The following is a 14,110-nucleotide window of genomic DNA, read 5'->3' as shown; positions in this document are numbered from 1 at the left end:
TTTGGAATGTAATCTACAAGCGGGGGGAAGGGGTGAGGACAGGTAACAGCTTAAACGAGGCATTTCCCTCTCGTTACTAAATTCCTAGAGACACCAGCAACAAAGGCATTAACTTCAACAATCAAAATGTCCGTTTGTGATTGCTCATTCTCGCCTGACAACTGCCACTGTAGGAATTCAATAATTGTCCGGCCGAGTGAATAATTGCTGTGTTCGAACGCCATTCCAATAATAAACAAAAGACAATTATTACTGATGACTAATCAGTCGCCGTAACATAAAGGTCGAGTTGGTCTTTCCAACAAAACGGCAAAAGAATGATAAAAATAAAATACGAAAGAGATATGCTCTGGACATGGCTAATATTTCACACAGGACATGTGCAAAATATTTACATAGTACGTTGGCAACTGCAATGTAATCTTGATGGATCGTTTTGTTTTGTTTACATCGAATGCAAGAATGTACAATATGTCACTACAGAAGCTTCGTAGGTTATTTCCAGCGAGGATCTGTTAAAACAATAGAACTAATTCCAGTTAACTACATTACACAAGTTCTGCAAGTTCATTTCTCCTACCAGATTTGCGGAGTAATAGCAAATGAAGTACTAATTGCGCATATTGTGTACAAATACAGGTAGGCCAAAAATCTGTGATTCCTTGCAATCAACATGCAGTGAATAACGTGACTTGACTTTATTTGGTTCATTATCGCTCAAACCCAGTCTCGCACTGTACTTATGTCAGACCTCACTTCCGGACAATATCTTCCTTACTTCGGGATCGCGTGCGAGTTTCTTGTCGTTTCCGTGACTTCCTCCCTGCGGAATACAAGCTAAGACTCATCCAAGTATTAATCTACCCATTGTTCGACTATTGTGATAATGTTTACTGCCCTCAACTCTCAGTAAAAAAATACAAATGGTACAAACATTTTTCAAGCAAAATGATCCCATCATGTTCTTCCATTCTTAAATAATAATCAGATTCTTACCATGGCAAACAGAAGGAAGTTGCACTATCTCTGTTTCATACTGACAGAAGGTAAACCGCAGTACCTGTTTGAGAAGATGTGTTCCCGTAGGGAAATCCATCAGTATGTTACCCGTAAGCGGAACAACTTCATTTACCCGCATCACTCTACCTCCTTTTCGGATCCCAAAGCATGGAATGCATTGCCTGCGAACATCGCAAGTGTAATCAACCCATTCAACTTCAAAGGTAAAGTAAAACATCTGCTGTTAATGGAACAATGGCAGAGTCAGGGCACATACTGAATGTATCAAGTCACTCACTATATGGAATTTGATTATTGTATTATTATTACTATTGTCTATTGTATTTATAGTTACACTTTTTTTTAGTATGCAACTAATTTCTATGTATTTTTTTCTTTTTGTATCTGTGTATTATTTTACACTTAGCTTACTGCTCCATACGCAGTTTATATGATCTTATATGTATTATCATATTGACAAGGGTTAGGTGGCAGAGCAGCCCTTGGCTGAACCTCGCCCGCTTAATGAAGGAAATGTATTATTATTATTATTAGAAACCGTCTCTAAAACATCCTCAAGTCTATTCAACTACCAATCAAAATTGAGACGCGCACTGACCAATTGAAGACAGGAAAATTAGGACTAGGTTCGACTGTTTGTTTTGCGTGACCTTTAGCTATATTTAAAACTATATGTATGATTGAGAGAAGAATATTCATTATTGAGTGAAGATAGTGCTAAGTATAATTGTTTTAGTAGTCCACGTCTCTACATTTCCTCAATTTTATTCTCATAGTTCCACACGCATATTTTGAACTGAACATGCTGTGCATGCTTCAATGTGCTGTATATACCAGCACAGGATACAACTCTATAGTGTTATGGCATATAATCATACCTTTTAAGGTACGAATTGTAAATACTAGGGTACCTTCTTAAAGGCACTTAAATGTCAAACTCTTTTCTACTACGTATGGTATATACATCCATCACAGTTCATCCCCTTCGTCGCAATTAGTCAAAAGTGGAAGAAAAGGAACGTAAAGTAAATAAAATCAACACCAGTTATAAATAATACGTCTACAGCATGCATCTTCGAAAATGCTACTAAATTTTATGCTCTAATGCAGTGCCTTTTACTGTCGAGTCGTCCGTGAAGCGGCGTCGAATACGCCGGGCAGTGGGAGCGCGTCGGTCGGTATTTAGACCTTGATGCAGACCTTGGCACTGAACTCGTCAGTACTTCAGTATCCAGATAGCTGGTGTCCAGTTTGCAAATGTTTGTGAAGTGTTACGGGTTAACAAGTGTTTTAGATTGTTTTGTTTTAGTTTCCGTATTACTGGCTCTTTTCTACAGTCTAATAATGCCACGCTATACATACAATTTAAAACAAGGTATTTTTATGTACGACCCTTACATCATTATGAATTCTTGTAGGGAAGTCTCAAGGCGTTTGTCAGAGTTCCTGTTCCACACAGAGACAATGTTCGTGAACTTATGACCAAACTTATTGAAACAGGGTCTGTTCTTGATAAGAGGCGAAGGGTGAAAGGGTGTGTACTTACTGGGGAGAAACTAGACGACGTTGGAGCACGATTGGTACACACATTTCAAAAATCCATCGGGCGCCTTGCACAAGAAACAGACATTTGCATGACGTTTGCATGGCGAGCTACCAAACTTTTAAACCTGAAGCCATATATTAAAAGAATTGTAAGGCCACATCAGGAGAGAATTTTAAATGATTTCGTAAGAGGACCTGCGTGTGTTACTGAAAATGTCCTAAAAATATGCCGTAAATGTGTGGATGCAGGGGGAGGACATCATTTCCAAAACCTCTTGTAACAACGCGATCTGACTTTCCGCCGCGCTAACCACCGTTCCGCGGGCGACTTGACCGTGGAAGGCACTGTATAATCAAGAGCAAAATTGCATTGTAAATAGAATGCGACATTAGAACTCCTAATAAATTAGTATAGTCACCCATATGCCTCGTGTTTTGTTCAGTAAATGTACGATCGAAAGTTTAAATGTATGATCTCTTTGCTTTTCAGGTGTCACAAGTCATGAAATGAAGGTGAGTCGAAGACTAGTCATAGTCCTGCTAATGGTGACATCAGGACTTGTACCAATAAGAAGCAGCGAAAGGGGTACATTTCAATTGGTGGTAACAGACAGCAACGATAATGATCAGCTGCTGAAGGCGGTCTCTTCGATTCTTCATTTCTACTTCTCGTCATGTTCGTTCCTTTCTATCTTTGTGGATTCCGGCCTGACGTCTGTCGACCACAGATTGTTTGACTTAGGGTTAAATTATTCGACACTCATCTACAACGAACAGTTGGATGCAAGTCTGACAAATCGGTCGCACAGCGCTGATGGCTTTCTGTTTCTTGTTGGTAGAGCAAGTGCCATCACGACCACTTTGGAAGCTTGTAAAAGTCACAAGTTCTGGAATCCTAGAGCGAGGTTCTTGTTTGTGACATCTGGAGAGTATAGTACTGAAGAGGTGAGAGATGTCATTGATACGTTTTTCGAGCTCCAAGTGCTCGATGTGGTTGTCCTCACTGAGTCATTGAAGGCCTATACGTATTTTCCTTTTTCGTCCAAAGGATGCAGGGAGGAGTTCCAGGTGGCACGTCTGGACTTGTGGAGCACAGATGGGTTCCTGAGCGAGAATCTGTATGCGGATAAGGTACGAGATATGTACGGATGTCCTGTTAGAGCGTCGACGTTCGATTTTAAACCTCACGTGGTCATCAAGGATGATGACAAAGACAAGAAGACCAATGTGTCCAAAGTGGTCGGCGGGATTGAAGGTAACATGTTCAGCTTTGCAGCGTCTGTTATGAATTTCACCATCCGTGCTGTCGAGCCCGCAGACGGTGAACTCTGGGGACAACGCCTGAAGAATGGGACTTTTCTCGGTCAACTGGGCGATATCGCGTATCGTCGATCGGACATCGCGTTCGCCAACTATTTCCACCTTCCGCAGCACTCCGAATACCTCGGCGCCACGAAATACGTGACCATCTCGTACATGGTGTTCGTCGTTCCCAAAGCTACCGAGATGCCAAGATGGATGAGCATCTTCTTGCCTTTCGAGTACACCGTCTGGTCAGGTATTGTCATCATCTGCATCGTCGTCCGGGTCTTCTTCTCCTTCTTGAAACTTCTCCGCCGTCCTCTCACTGACAGCTCGTTCATCGCCTCCTCTTTGGACTCCTTGTATCTTCTCTCCTCGTTCCTCGGGGTGTCTGTGGTCGGATTCCCGAACTCTCATCTTCTCCGCACATTCTATGTGTTCTTCATCATGTGCACGTTCGTCCTCTGCTCGGCACACGTCGGCGCACTGGTCAGCTTCATGACCGTTCCTAAGTACTATCCCGACATCGACACGTTCAAAGCCCTCGTAGAGTCGGGAATTTCCATTGGTGGATCTCCAAACACGCAGAGCTTCTTCAACGAGTCCACGGACCCAACGGACCAACACATCTTCGATAATTGGAAGAAGACATGGGACATCCCCGTCTTTTTCGAATGGATATCCGGGTACAGAAACTTCTCGGCATCCATGGACAAGCCCGCAGCTGAGCACAACATGTACATAATGTACCGGAAAAATGGCACAAATATGCACATATGCGAGGAGGTAATACTCACCTTCCCGACCATCATGTTCCTGCAAAAAGGCTCCTGGTTGGAAGGTCACGTGAACAAGGTCTTCACAAGGACCGTAGAGGCGGGCTTCTTAGTCCAATGGCAAGAGGCTGCCGTAAGCGCTGTGGTCAAGGCTAATCAGGAAACCCATAGAGACATCGTGCTCACCTTACTACACTTCACTGGGGCATTTGTAATCCTCATGGTAGGCGTCATTGTGTCCGGTCTTGCATTCACTTTCGAAATGAATCGCTTGTGCGGACGGAGACCTAAAAGGCATACTGTTGTACACAAGATGAACAAGTGAATCATAGACTACGTCCTAAGAAATGACTCTTACCCTGCGAAAATGGTGTATTGCTCTGTCGTGCAGTCAATAGATCAGTTCATAAATTTTTATAATCCTATTTTCTTAACCCTAGCTTACCAGTCGAACGGGCCTCTCAGGCCCACCACCTCTATTTCTTCGAATTTTCAACTGTGAAAATTTTTATAAAAAATTGAAAGTAAATTTCATTGTTTCCTAGGGTGTTGTCAATATTGTGTATTAGTTTTGTTCATAAAAACATAAATGTAATGTAAATAGGAGGCAAAATACACTTGCTGAGCATATCGGGCGCCATCTTTCAATGCGTCGTATTCGATACACTCGTGCCAGTGAGAGTGTACAATTGGTTTGTAATGATGGTATTTTTTGTAATTATTCTAATTATTAAACCACTGCCCCTCTATAATCAAAGAAGCATAAAAACATAGTATGGTTTTTGTGAGTTTTACCGAATTGTAAAATATGGGTGTGGCACTCGTGCAAAAATTGGTTATTATTTTTATATTAATGATGATAATTTTTGTAATTATTATAATTAATAAATAATTAAACTTCTATAAACAAGAAAGCAAGAAGTAATTCAATAACAAAATGGTTTCTTGTATTTTAGTAATTAAAAACGTATGGGTGTATGAGGCCCCCCTCAGTTAAGTAAGTTTCTCGTACGGCACGAGTAAGCTAGGGTTAATATGCAAAATTAACATGTTACCATAATTAGTGAGTCTAATGGTCAAGGAGCAGTAATGACACTTTTACTTCGTTGTGCGCATTGACCTAATGTGGTAAAATGCTTGTGTTAACTTATCAACAAATAGTGAAACAGTAGTATCGCAATACGCACATGGCAAGTGTGTCATTATATGACAAACAGCAGCTATTATATTCCAACTTACACATTCGCAATACACAAGAAGTGTAGGTACGTAAAACCTCAAGTGACATATGACTGTCACCATCAACTGTAATCAGAAAATTAGAATTTCTGTACACGATTTCATGTGTTCATTTGTGGCACTTTTTGATATGTGCATAGAGCAACACATTTGAAAATCTCTCCTTGTAGCAACTCTCGTAGATAAGTCCATCTTGCTGCCAGATTACATCATCAGGCCACACTTTCACACATTGAAGTTCTCTCTTGATTAATTTATTTGTGCACTGTGATGTGACTGATTTGTATGCAAGTAAGTGATTTATATGTTTTATGGGCACAGTCTAATGTACACTATGACCTGTATTCATACTATAAATAAAACAGAAAGACCTGAACATGTAAAAGTGAATGTAATCGTAGCAATAAATGTAAGTCACCCGTGAGTTGATCCAATTTTTTAGGAAGAAAGCACTTGAAGCAGCAAAATTATGAATTCTGTACAAAGCATATATTTATTAATGTGTAAGTTGGTGTTGATGATAAATTACTTATCAACAGTATCATTATTTAATAAAATGGCTTCAGTTTCTATTTATGTAGAACTAATTTTTACCCAAAATAATGACAAAAACTTTTCGATGTATAGTTTCATAGTAACTCCGAAATATTTATGTTCTTTCAAGTACGATTTTTTCCCAATATAATTCTCATTGTGTTTTTTACATAGCGAAGAGTGTTTTCTATTAACTGTTCTTTATCTCCGCAATTGCATGTCTGAAATGGATGTATCCAAATAAATGAACGCCATTATTTATAGTTCTACAGGTCAGCATTACCATGAGAAAGTTTCTCCCTGGAAACATTTATAAATTGCAAATTGAAACTGTCAATTTTTATGCTACATTTTAGTACAAATATCGATTTGCTGTCTCTTTCTACTGCTTGTTTGCTGAAATGCATCACTGCCTATTCTTTTGATATCAGGGCATGATTTCTGAGCCATGATCATCTCTTTAGTATGTAGAATCTAGTTTCACATCTAGTTGCTGCTTTCCGATGTCAAATCGAAGGAAGCAAAATGTCACGTTAAAAATGTTTGCAGGTTTGAATTGATTCTTTCTTTATTTGGGTGACAGCTTGAAGAGCGATTTCCGATAGATAAGCAAGGTGCCCAACATGACATTATAATTCTGGATTAAGTACATAATGAAACGAAACCAAAGCAAAAGGCCAACTTAATCTTCATGTGACTGTGTGAATCTCTACGATTAATTCAAAGATTGGCACTAAATTGTCACGAATTGTCAATAATGACAGTATAATCGTATCACATGAGAATAGTTTGTGACGTGCATTTACTGATCATTCATTTATTAAAAAGTTCTTATTATATTTCGACCAACAATATACCACTTCTGCAAACTTGGTTTTCTTCCATGAAACCTAGACATCACTTTATTGGCGATACAAACTTCATACTGAAAGCGTTTTGGTAACATTCCTTTGATGAATAACGTGCTTCATATGCCATGAGCAGTGCTTGAAGTGAATATTGGTATGTGAGGTTGCTTACATGGTTCAAAAAGGAAATATAATAGATGTGATGATGTTATAAGCAAATGTTGATAGCTACAGGAATGTTGGTATCCTTACCTATCTTTTCGCTTTGAAGTATGGCGGCGAGAAAAGAAAAATGGTTAAAAATATATTGACACATAATTACTCTGAGTTGTAATACTTGCAATATTACTAATATTAACAAAGTTAGTCGAAGATATGGCGATAACTTTAAAATATTGGTTTCTGGAATGTTGAAATTTGTCAATATACAGACCACCAAACTCTCAAATTGCGAAAGTTGTTCAATTCAAAAAAATGGAATACTTATATTGTTGAAATTTTATGTAAACACTTCTGTGCAATGTAACTCGGATGTGGTGCTACAAATGCAGATTAGATTGGACCGTGTGCTTTTCGTAGACTCGCCCTTCATTCCTACACGAATAAAATATTGAAATGGCTTGAAACAAGTTCGTCACGCTCTGGCAAGAAACGACTGGACAATATACGTATTCTAGAAAATTGTATAGTACATACTTTCGAGTTTTGTTTTTCATTTCATTCTTACTTCCGACATCGGACCAAAAAATATAAATATCTGCACCACAACAATACAGAGTGAATGTCTTCCGAATTAACAATGAGGAAGACAAATAGTTTATCAATTGAACACCTCCTGCGAAATTTATTTATTCTTCTATTTCTACCCGTCCAATGTTCATTGTCAGTCCGTAATTCTTCCGCTCTAAGCGAGAAATATAAGACTTACGATTATAATAAACAGTTATTGAACACTTCACTGTACATTTTGCAAACTTATTTCGGAACTGGCGACGTCCTGCCTGTGTTCATGGACGGAAACGTGCTGGAAGGACACGATCAGTTCCTAGCCGAGCTTCTCAAGTACCCAGCTCTTCTTTACAACGAGCATATCAAGTCCTCACTGAAGATTGGATCATTCTCGGCAAGAACGTTCGTATTAATTGTGGAAAGGTCTGATTCCATAGAAAATTCATTCGCCGTATCGAAGAGATCAACCGTTTGGAACCCTACATCTAAATTTCTCGTGGTCTGTGTGGATTGCAGCGTTGAAAATGTTCAACTCGTGTTCCGTAACTGTTTTTCTGAGTCTGTATTCAATGTTGTCGTCATATCTTCAACAGGACTCCAGCAAGGGTCACACTCAAAGAATACAAGTACGTCTCAGGTTGAGGTGTATATTTATTCCCCGTTCCCCTCCACGTCAAGTGGTGAATTAGTTCAGCTGAACAGGTGGAACGGAAAGGTAAACCTGTTTCCTGAAAAGACTGCCAACATGCGTGGCTATACAGTGCGAGCATCAACATTCGACTTCCCTCCACATGTTCTACTCCCGATTAACGGTGATGAAACGGGATACGTAGGCGGAATTGAAGGTAACATGATAAACACAGCAGCAGCAGTGTTGAACTTCACCCTCAGAGCAAAATCACCAGCCGACGATGATCAGTGGGGGCACAGACTACAAAACGGTACATACACAGGACTTCTAGGTGATTTAGTGTACAACCGCGCCGACGTTGGGTTCGCGAACTACTTCGCTATCCCAGAATACTCGGCAGACGTTGACAATACAGTCTCCACAAGCGTCCAGTACATGGTTTTCGCGATTCCCAAAGCCCTGAAGATCCCTAACTGGATGAACATATTCCTTCCCTTCGAATATGCTCTGTGGATATGCGTCTCTGTATTGATCATAGTCAGCTCAATTGCATTAAAGATCATGAGTGCGCTTGCACCAAGCCTCGAGCCAGTGCTGTTCCACGACAAAGGCTTTCCTTGGCTCTACTTGTGGGCAACCCATCTCGCAGTATCAGTGAACAATCTACCAGCGTCAAAAGCTTTGAAAATCTTCTACATGGCATTCCAGTTCTACTCATTAACCATAAGTGCAGCGTATACGGGGGCTCTTGTAAGTTTCCTCACGATTCCATCGTACTACCCTGACTTACATTCAATCCAGGAAGTGGCTGATTCTGGCTTGGTGTTTGGCGGACCTCCTAATATTCGCGACTTCTTCCAGGAGCCCTTGCACCCTACAGACATCATCATGCATAACAACTGGGAGACCACGCTGGACATCCCTAATTCTGTAGAAAGAGTTGCGACAAGAAGAGAATTCGCCTTCGCCTTGGACAAAGTTGCTATGGACTACATCCTAAAGGTCCGGTTTCCAGGAAGTTACAGGCGTGTTCACATTGTGGAGGAGCCAATACTTGCGTTCCATTCAATCATGTTTCTGAGGAAGGAGTCCTTCCTCCAGAAGCCCCTGAACCAGATTCTGGGGAGATGCTTCGAAGGAGGACTCGTTCGTAAGTGGCAAGAGGAGGCGACGGCTGAAATATTTTCAAAAGAAGGTTACCAGACGTCTTCTAAAGTGTGCTTCAAAGTTAGTCACCTGTCTGGCGTCTTCGCAGTGATTCTGGCAGGAGCTGTCCTTTGTGTATTGGTATTTGTGTCAGAATTAGTCTACCACCAATTACGAATAAAGATGCAAGACTAACGTAGCCTCTTCCTAGACAAACTTTTTTCATTTGTGTACTGTGCTTTTTGATAAATGTGTGTATCGTTAACTCATTTTGAACATGTTTTTAATCAATTACATTAAGTCAGCATATAATATGGAAACACTGAGTCAGTTAGAATTGCTATGGCAGTTTTGTATTGTACTGGGATTAAGATATAGTGACCAATGTAACGTTCTAGATTAATGTGCGTGTGTATGTGTGTCATTGTATACGTCAATTTATGGATTACCCGGTGTTATAGTGGTAACGTCTGCAATTTGCAATCAAGGGGTCCCGAGTTCTATATCCGGTAGAGACACGTGGTAGCTCGGATCTCACTTTAAACTGTAGGCCCAGTCCCCATTAGCCCATCTGTGCATAAAGTGGACTTAAACTCGTTCATTCAACTATTTCATCACTGTCGTCGTCGTCGTTGTAATCAAGCAATATGCTTCAGAGTAACCTAAAATAACCAACATATAAATTGGAAGATGTTCATATTGTTTCCCGGTTATTAAACATTCCTGCTCTACCAATTTAGGTATAGAGGATGATAAGTATAGACGATACAGGTGAGTCGACCAATTCAAATGAACATCCACGCCAGGTAGAATTGTAAGTGAAAAAAATCAACCTCACAATTAATCCAATTTATTTGTTGTTCAAACTCAAATGGCTGTGCGTTTCCTAAAGAATCTGCTGTCTTGGTGACCGTACCTATGCCAGTACGACATTGTCTATGGCTTGAGCCAGAGCGGAGTATCTCTTGCGTATCAAGTGAGCCGATGCTTTGGGCTGCCTCTCCCTTGTGAAAATACCCTTCTTGTTACCAACAACCCTGGTGGTTGCTGAAACGAGACAAGAGTAGAAAACATGAATGATCTGAAACGGATTGAAAACTGTGAAGACACGGACGAGAAAAATATGGAACTGGAGAAGAAATCACAAGATCTATTGAATAAGTTTATCACTGCTGAAATGAAATAGCGTAACGATATATAATATAATTAGAAATATCAATACAATGAACTTCCATATTTCAGTCATTCAGCCATCATTTTCCAGACAGGAACTTTCCAATCAGGAAAGTAGTGTCGGGCATTACTTAAGCTCTTCCTGGTCATCAGCGGCTTAAACACGTAAACAGGCGAAAACCAGGAAGATGCCAGAGGTCTGACTCTGCATTTGCTTACTAAAATCAATGAGAATAAATATCTGGGAGGAGAGAAATTGGGGTGAGTTCTAAGCTAGCAGTCAGAGGGTGCAGAAGTACGAGCTAAAGTCTAGGAGAAAGGGAGTAAAGTCTGAGCTTTTAGACTGGCACTACAAACGTGATTGAGAGGAGATCTGAGAAAAGTGCACAGATACAGTACATTAAATGGAGGTAGGAATAAACAATACACAAACAGCGTAAGATTGCATAATTGCAATATACGAGGCTCGACTGTTACCAGTGGTTGGTTGACTTTGAAATCTCTATGCACTGCAGGATATATACCTAGGTAGGTAAATATATTGAACCGGTTGCCACGAGAAGAGGTTTCAATTCTACAGAACTAACACAAGGAGCAAGAATGGAACCTGACTACTTACATTCGGCTGTTTGGAAGTCTGCTAAGTTCCACACCATCTCGCCGACAAAGAATCCTTTCTCTCTTAGCAGAGAACCACAAGGCTTTCGATAAACTATCAGCTGGAACTGAAAATCTTCGGTCCACATGTGTGTTGGATTCTGCACAGAATGAAACAAAGGCCATGTAATTCTTTGCTTTATCTACGTATTTCGCACAGACCTTCAGTTACCAGACCCGAAACGTCGGCTTTTTAACATGAGTCAAGCCAAACATGCTCAAGATAAAATTTTCCCACACCCGGGCGAAGTGGATTATTGTTGCCCCCTCAACTTTCCAGTTCCAATAAAACCTTGACCATGTTAAATATTTACTGTTTTAAATAAGGAAAATAATAACCTTAGTTTTAAATACTTCAAGCATTACATATTAGCATAGTTCAATATAGCCTCTGTATTAATTGTTTCGGAGGCCCCAAATTGTTGCTCCCTTATGCCTGCCAATCAATTGTCTACACGCTTTAACTTGTTGAACGATGAAAACCAATTCAAGTTTCCTTTCTATCTATTATCTTTATATTCATTACTTTCATCTAGCTACATATTTCTATTGTATATCTACTTTCACTAAATTGATATTTATCCTCCATATTATTTGTATTATTTCATCTTGTGCTACCAGCTATGTTTCTTTTTCGAAAATCCTTTCTTTCCATCTCTTGTTATTGAAATATCTGGTTTCTAATAACTCTTCTTGAAACAAATAGCCACGCTTATAGGTTTTGGCGCTGGTCATGGAGCACATCTCGGTTTGGAGCCCGCCCCCTGATGCCTAGTCCGGGTGACAGTAAGATGGCGGTGAGTGTGCCCATATTTCCACTTGTAACAACTACTGTACTTTGAAAATTGTGAGTCGTTGTGTCACAGAAGAATGAAATAAAATATTTAAGTTTAATGAGAAACATATAAGTCTACATATCTCGCTGCAGAAATGAGTACAAATTGACATGTCCTTCCTGGACGTATGAACAGACTGCTGAAGTATACCATCCCGCCTGATAGATATGAATCTTGTTGCGAGAGATAGAAGTGACGAGATTAATGGAAGTTCATGTGATAATTTTTGTGCTGCTGTTACTATGACTTTTAGTGCATTTCGTTATGATGTAAAATGTTGTTCTTAATTGCATAATCAAGATAAATAGATTCTGAATCTAGATGTTAACACGTAAGTCCTGAGTTTTGTTCATTTACTGCAAATCTTAATGTTTTCCCGTGCCCTGGGAGGTATCACGTGTATACCAATATATAGTCTCATGTTGCTCATTCTCAATTTGTATTGAGATAAATATATTCTTATGACTATTAATAATATCATATAGTTCACTCTGGCACGACCGTGTCAATAATTTGGCGCACAGAACGTGGGGCCACAAACACATTGTGCAATAGCTACAACGTGTTTTAGATTTGCAGTTGACTCAGAACTTTTGGTGCGCAACAATGGAAAAGAAAATATTAAGAAGTGGAAGCAAAGCTTCATATGTTGATGAAAGCACAGTTCATGTGTTTTGCTGTGAGACTACATCAAGGCTTGATGATACGTTTGTTTGCACTGAGTGTCAAAATACTTTTCATTTGAATTGTGCAAAGCTAAAGTCACCAAAGGAAAGTAATTTTTCCTGGTGAATTAACATGTCTCGCATGCAAAGAAAAACTTTCAGTTCCTGTTGTTCCTGTTACTGCTGATTTGCTCGCGTCATTGCAGCGAATGCTGGAGGCAAATTCCAGCAACCTGGAAACTAGAATCCAGAAAAGAAATGACAGAAAATGCTAGCAGTTTGGAAGCTAAAATGGCAGAAAATTCTAGTAATCTAGAACTTAGAATCCAGGAAAGGATTACTGAAAATACTAATAACCTAGAATCTAGAATGCGGGAACATTCTGATAGCTTGGAGGCTAAGTTACATGAGAACTCTAGGAGGTTAGAGGATAAACTCCAGGAAAATATGAATATCTTGGAGCACAGTTTACAACTAAAATTGGAAGAAAGTAGTAGAACTCTTGAGGAAAGGATGGAGGAGAAACTGTCCCAGAGTTGTTCACAACTCGCTGCGTCCAATTCAGAGATGGGACGGAGGATCGAACAACTGACTCTGCAAATGTCTGAGGGACAGCAGAAATTGAACTAAAGCCTTGAAATTGAGATGGTGAGCTTACGTCAAGCATGTCAGTCAAATTCTCAGCAGCTGGAATCTAAACTCCATGAAACAGTTGTTCTGTTGAGGGAAGAAGCTGAGCAGACCAAGGAGGACTTCCGAAAGGAAATCACTGAAACGCAGAGCGGTTTCAGGGAAGAAATGTCCAGAGAGTTGGACAACCAAGTGACCAGTATGGCATATCAGCTGAGAGAAAACTTGAATTTGCGAGTTGTAGAGACGGTGGTAGAAAACCTTAAAAGCATCACGGAAGGTCCTAGAGAGAATGCTGAAGAGTGGAAAAATGATATGGAATCCAAACAAGGGAAGCTTTCTTCAGACATGCGTAATCTTTGTGACGAAATGGCTCAAA

At 39.9% G+C, this 14,110-nt stretch overlaps 2 protein-coding genes across 2 annotated transcripts; both read left to right on the top strand.

Moving 5' to 3' along the window:
• Window positions 1–3,072: 3,072 nt before the first annotated feature.
• On the top strand, window positions 3,073–4,968 carry LOC145988966 (glutamate receptor ionotropic, kainate 4-like). The gene has a single exon (XM_083124269.1). The coding sequence runs from the start codon at window positions 3,073–3,075 to the stop codon at window positions 4,966–4,968; it is 1,896 nt and encodes a 631-aa protein (XP_082980395.1).
• A 3,305-nt stretch (window positions 4,969–8,273) lies between these two features.
• LOC145988965 (putative glutamate receptor) lies at window positions 8,274–9,965 on the top strand. Its single transcript, XM_083124267.1, has one exon. It carries the CDS (start codon window positions 8,274–8,276, stop codon window positions 9,963–9,965), a length of 1,692 nt encoding a protein of 563 aa, XP_082980393.1.
• The last annotated feature ends 4,145 nt before the right edge of the window (window positions 9,966–14,110 follow it).

Source organism: Lepisma saccharinum, chromosome 6, assembly GCF_977018435.1.
Source record: "Lepisma saccharinum chromosome 6, izLepSacc3.1, whole genome shotgun sequence".
In the NCBI taxonomy this organism is placed as follows: domain Eukaryota; kingdom Metazoa; phylum Arthropoda; class Insecta; order Zygentoma; family Lepismatidae; genus Lepisma; species Lepisma saccharinum.
Note: the sequence above shows the minus strand (reverse complement) of the source record. Positions and strands in the feature narration are given on the sequence as shown.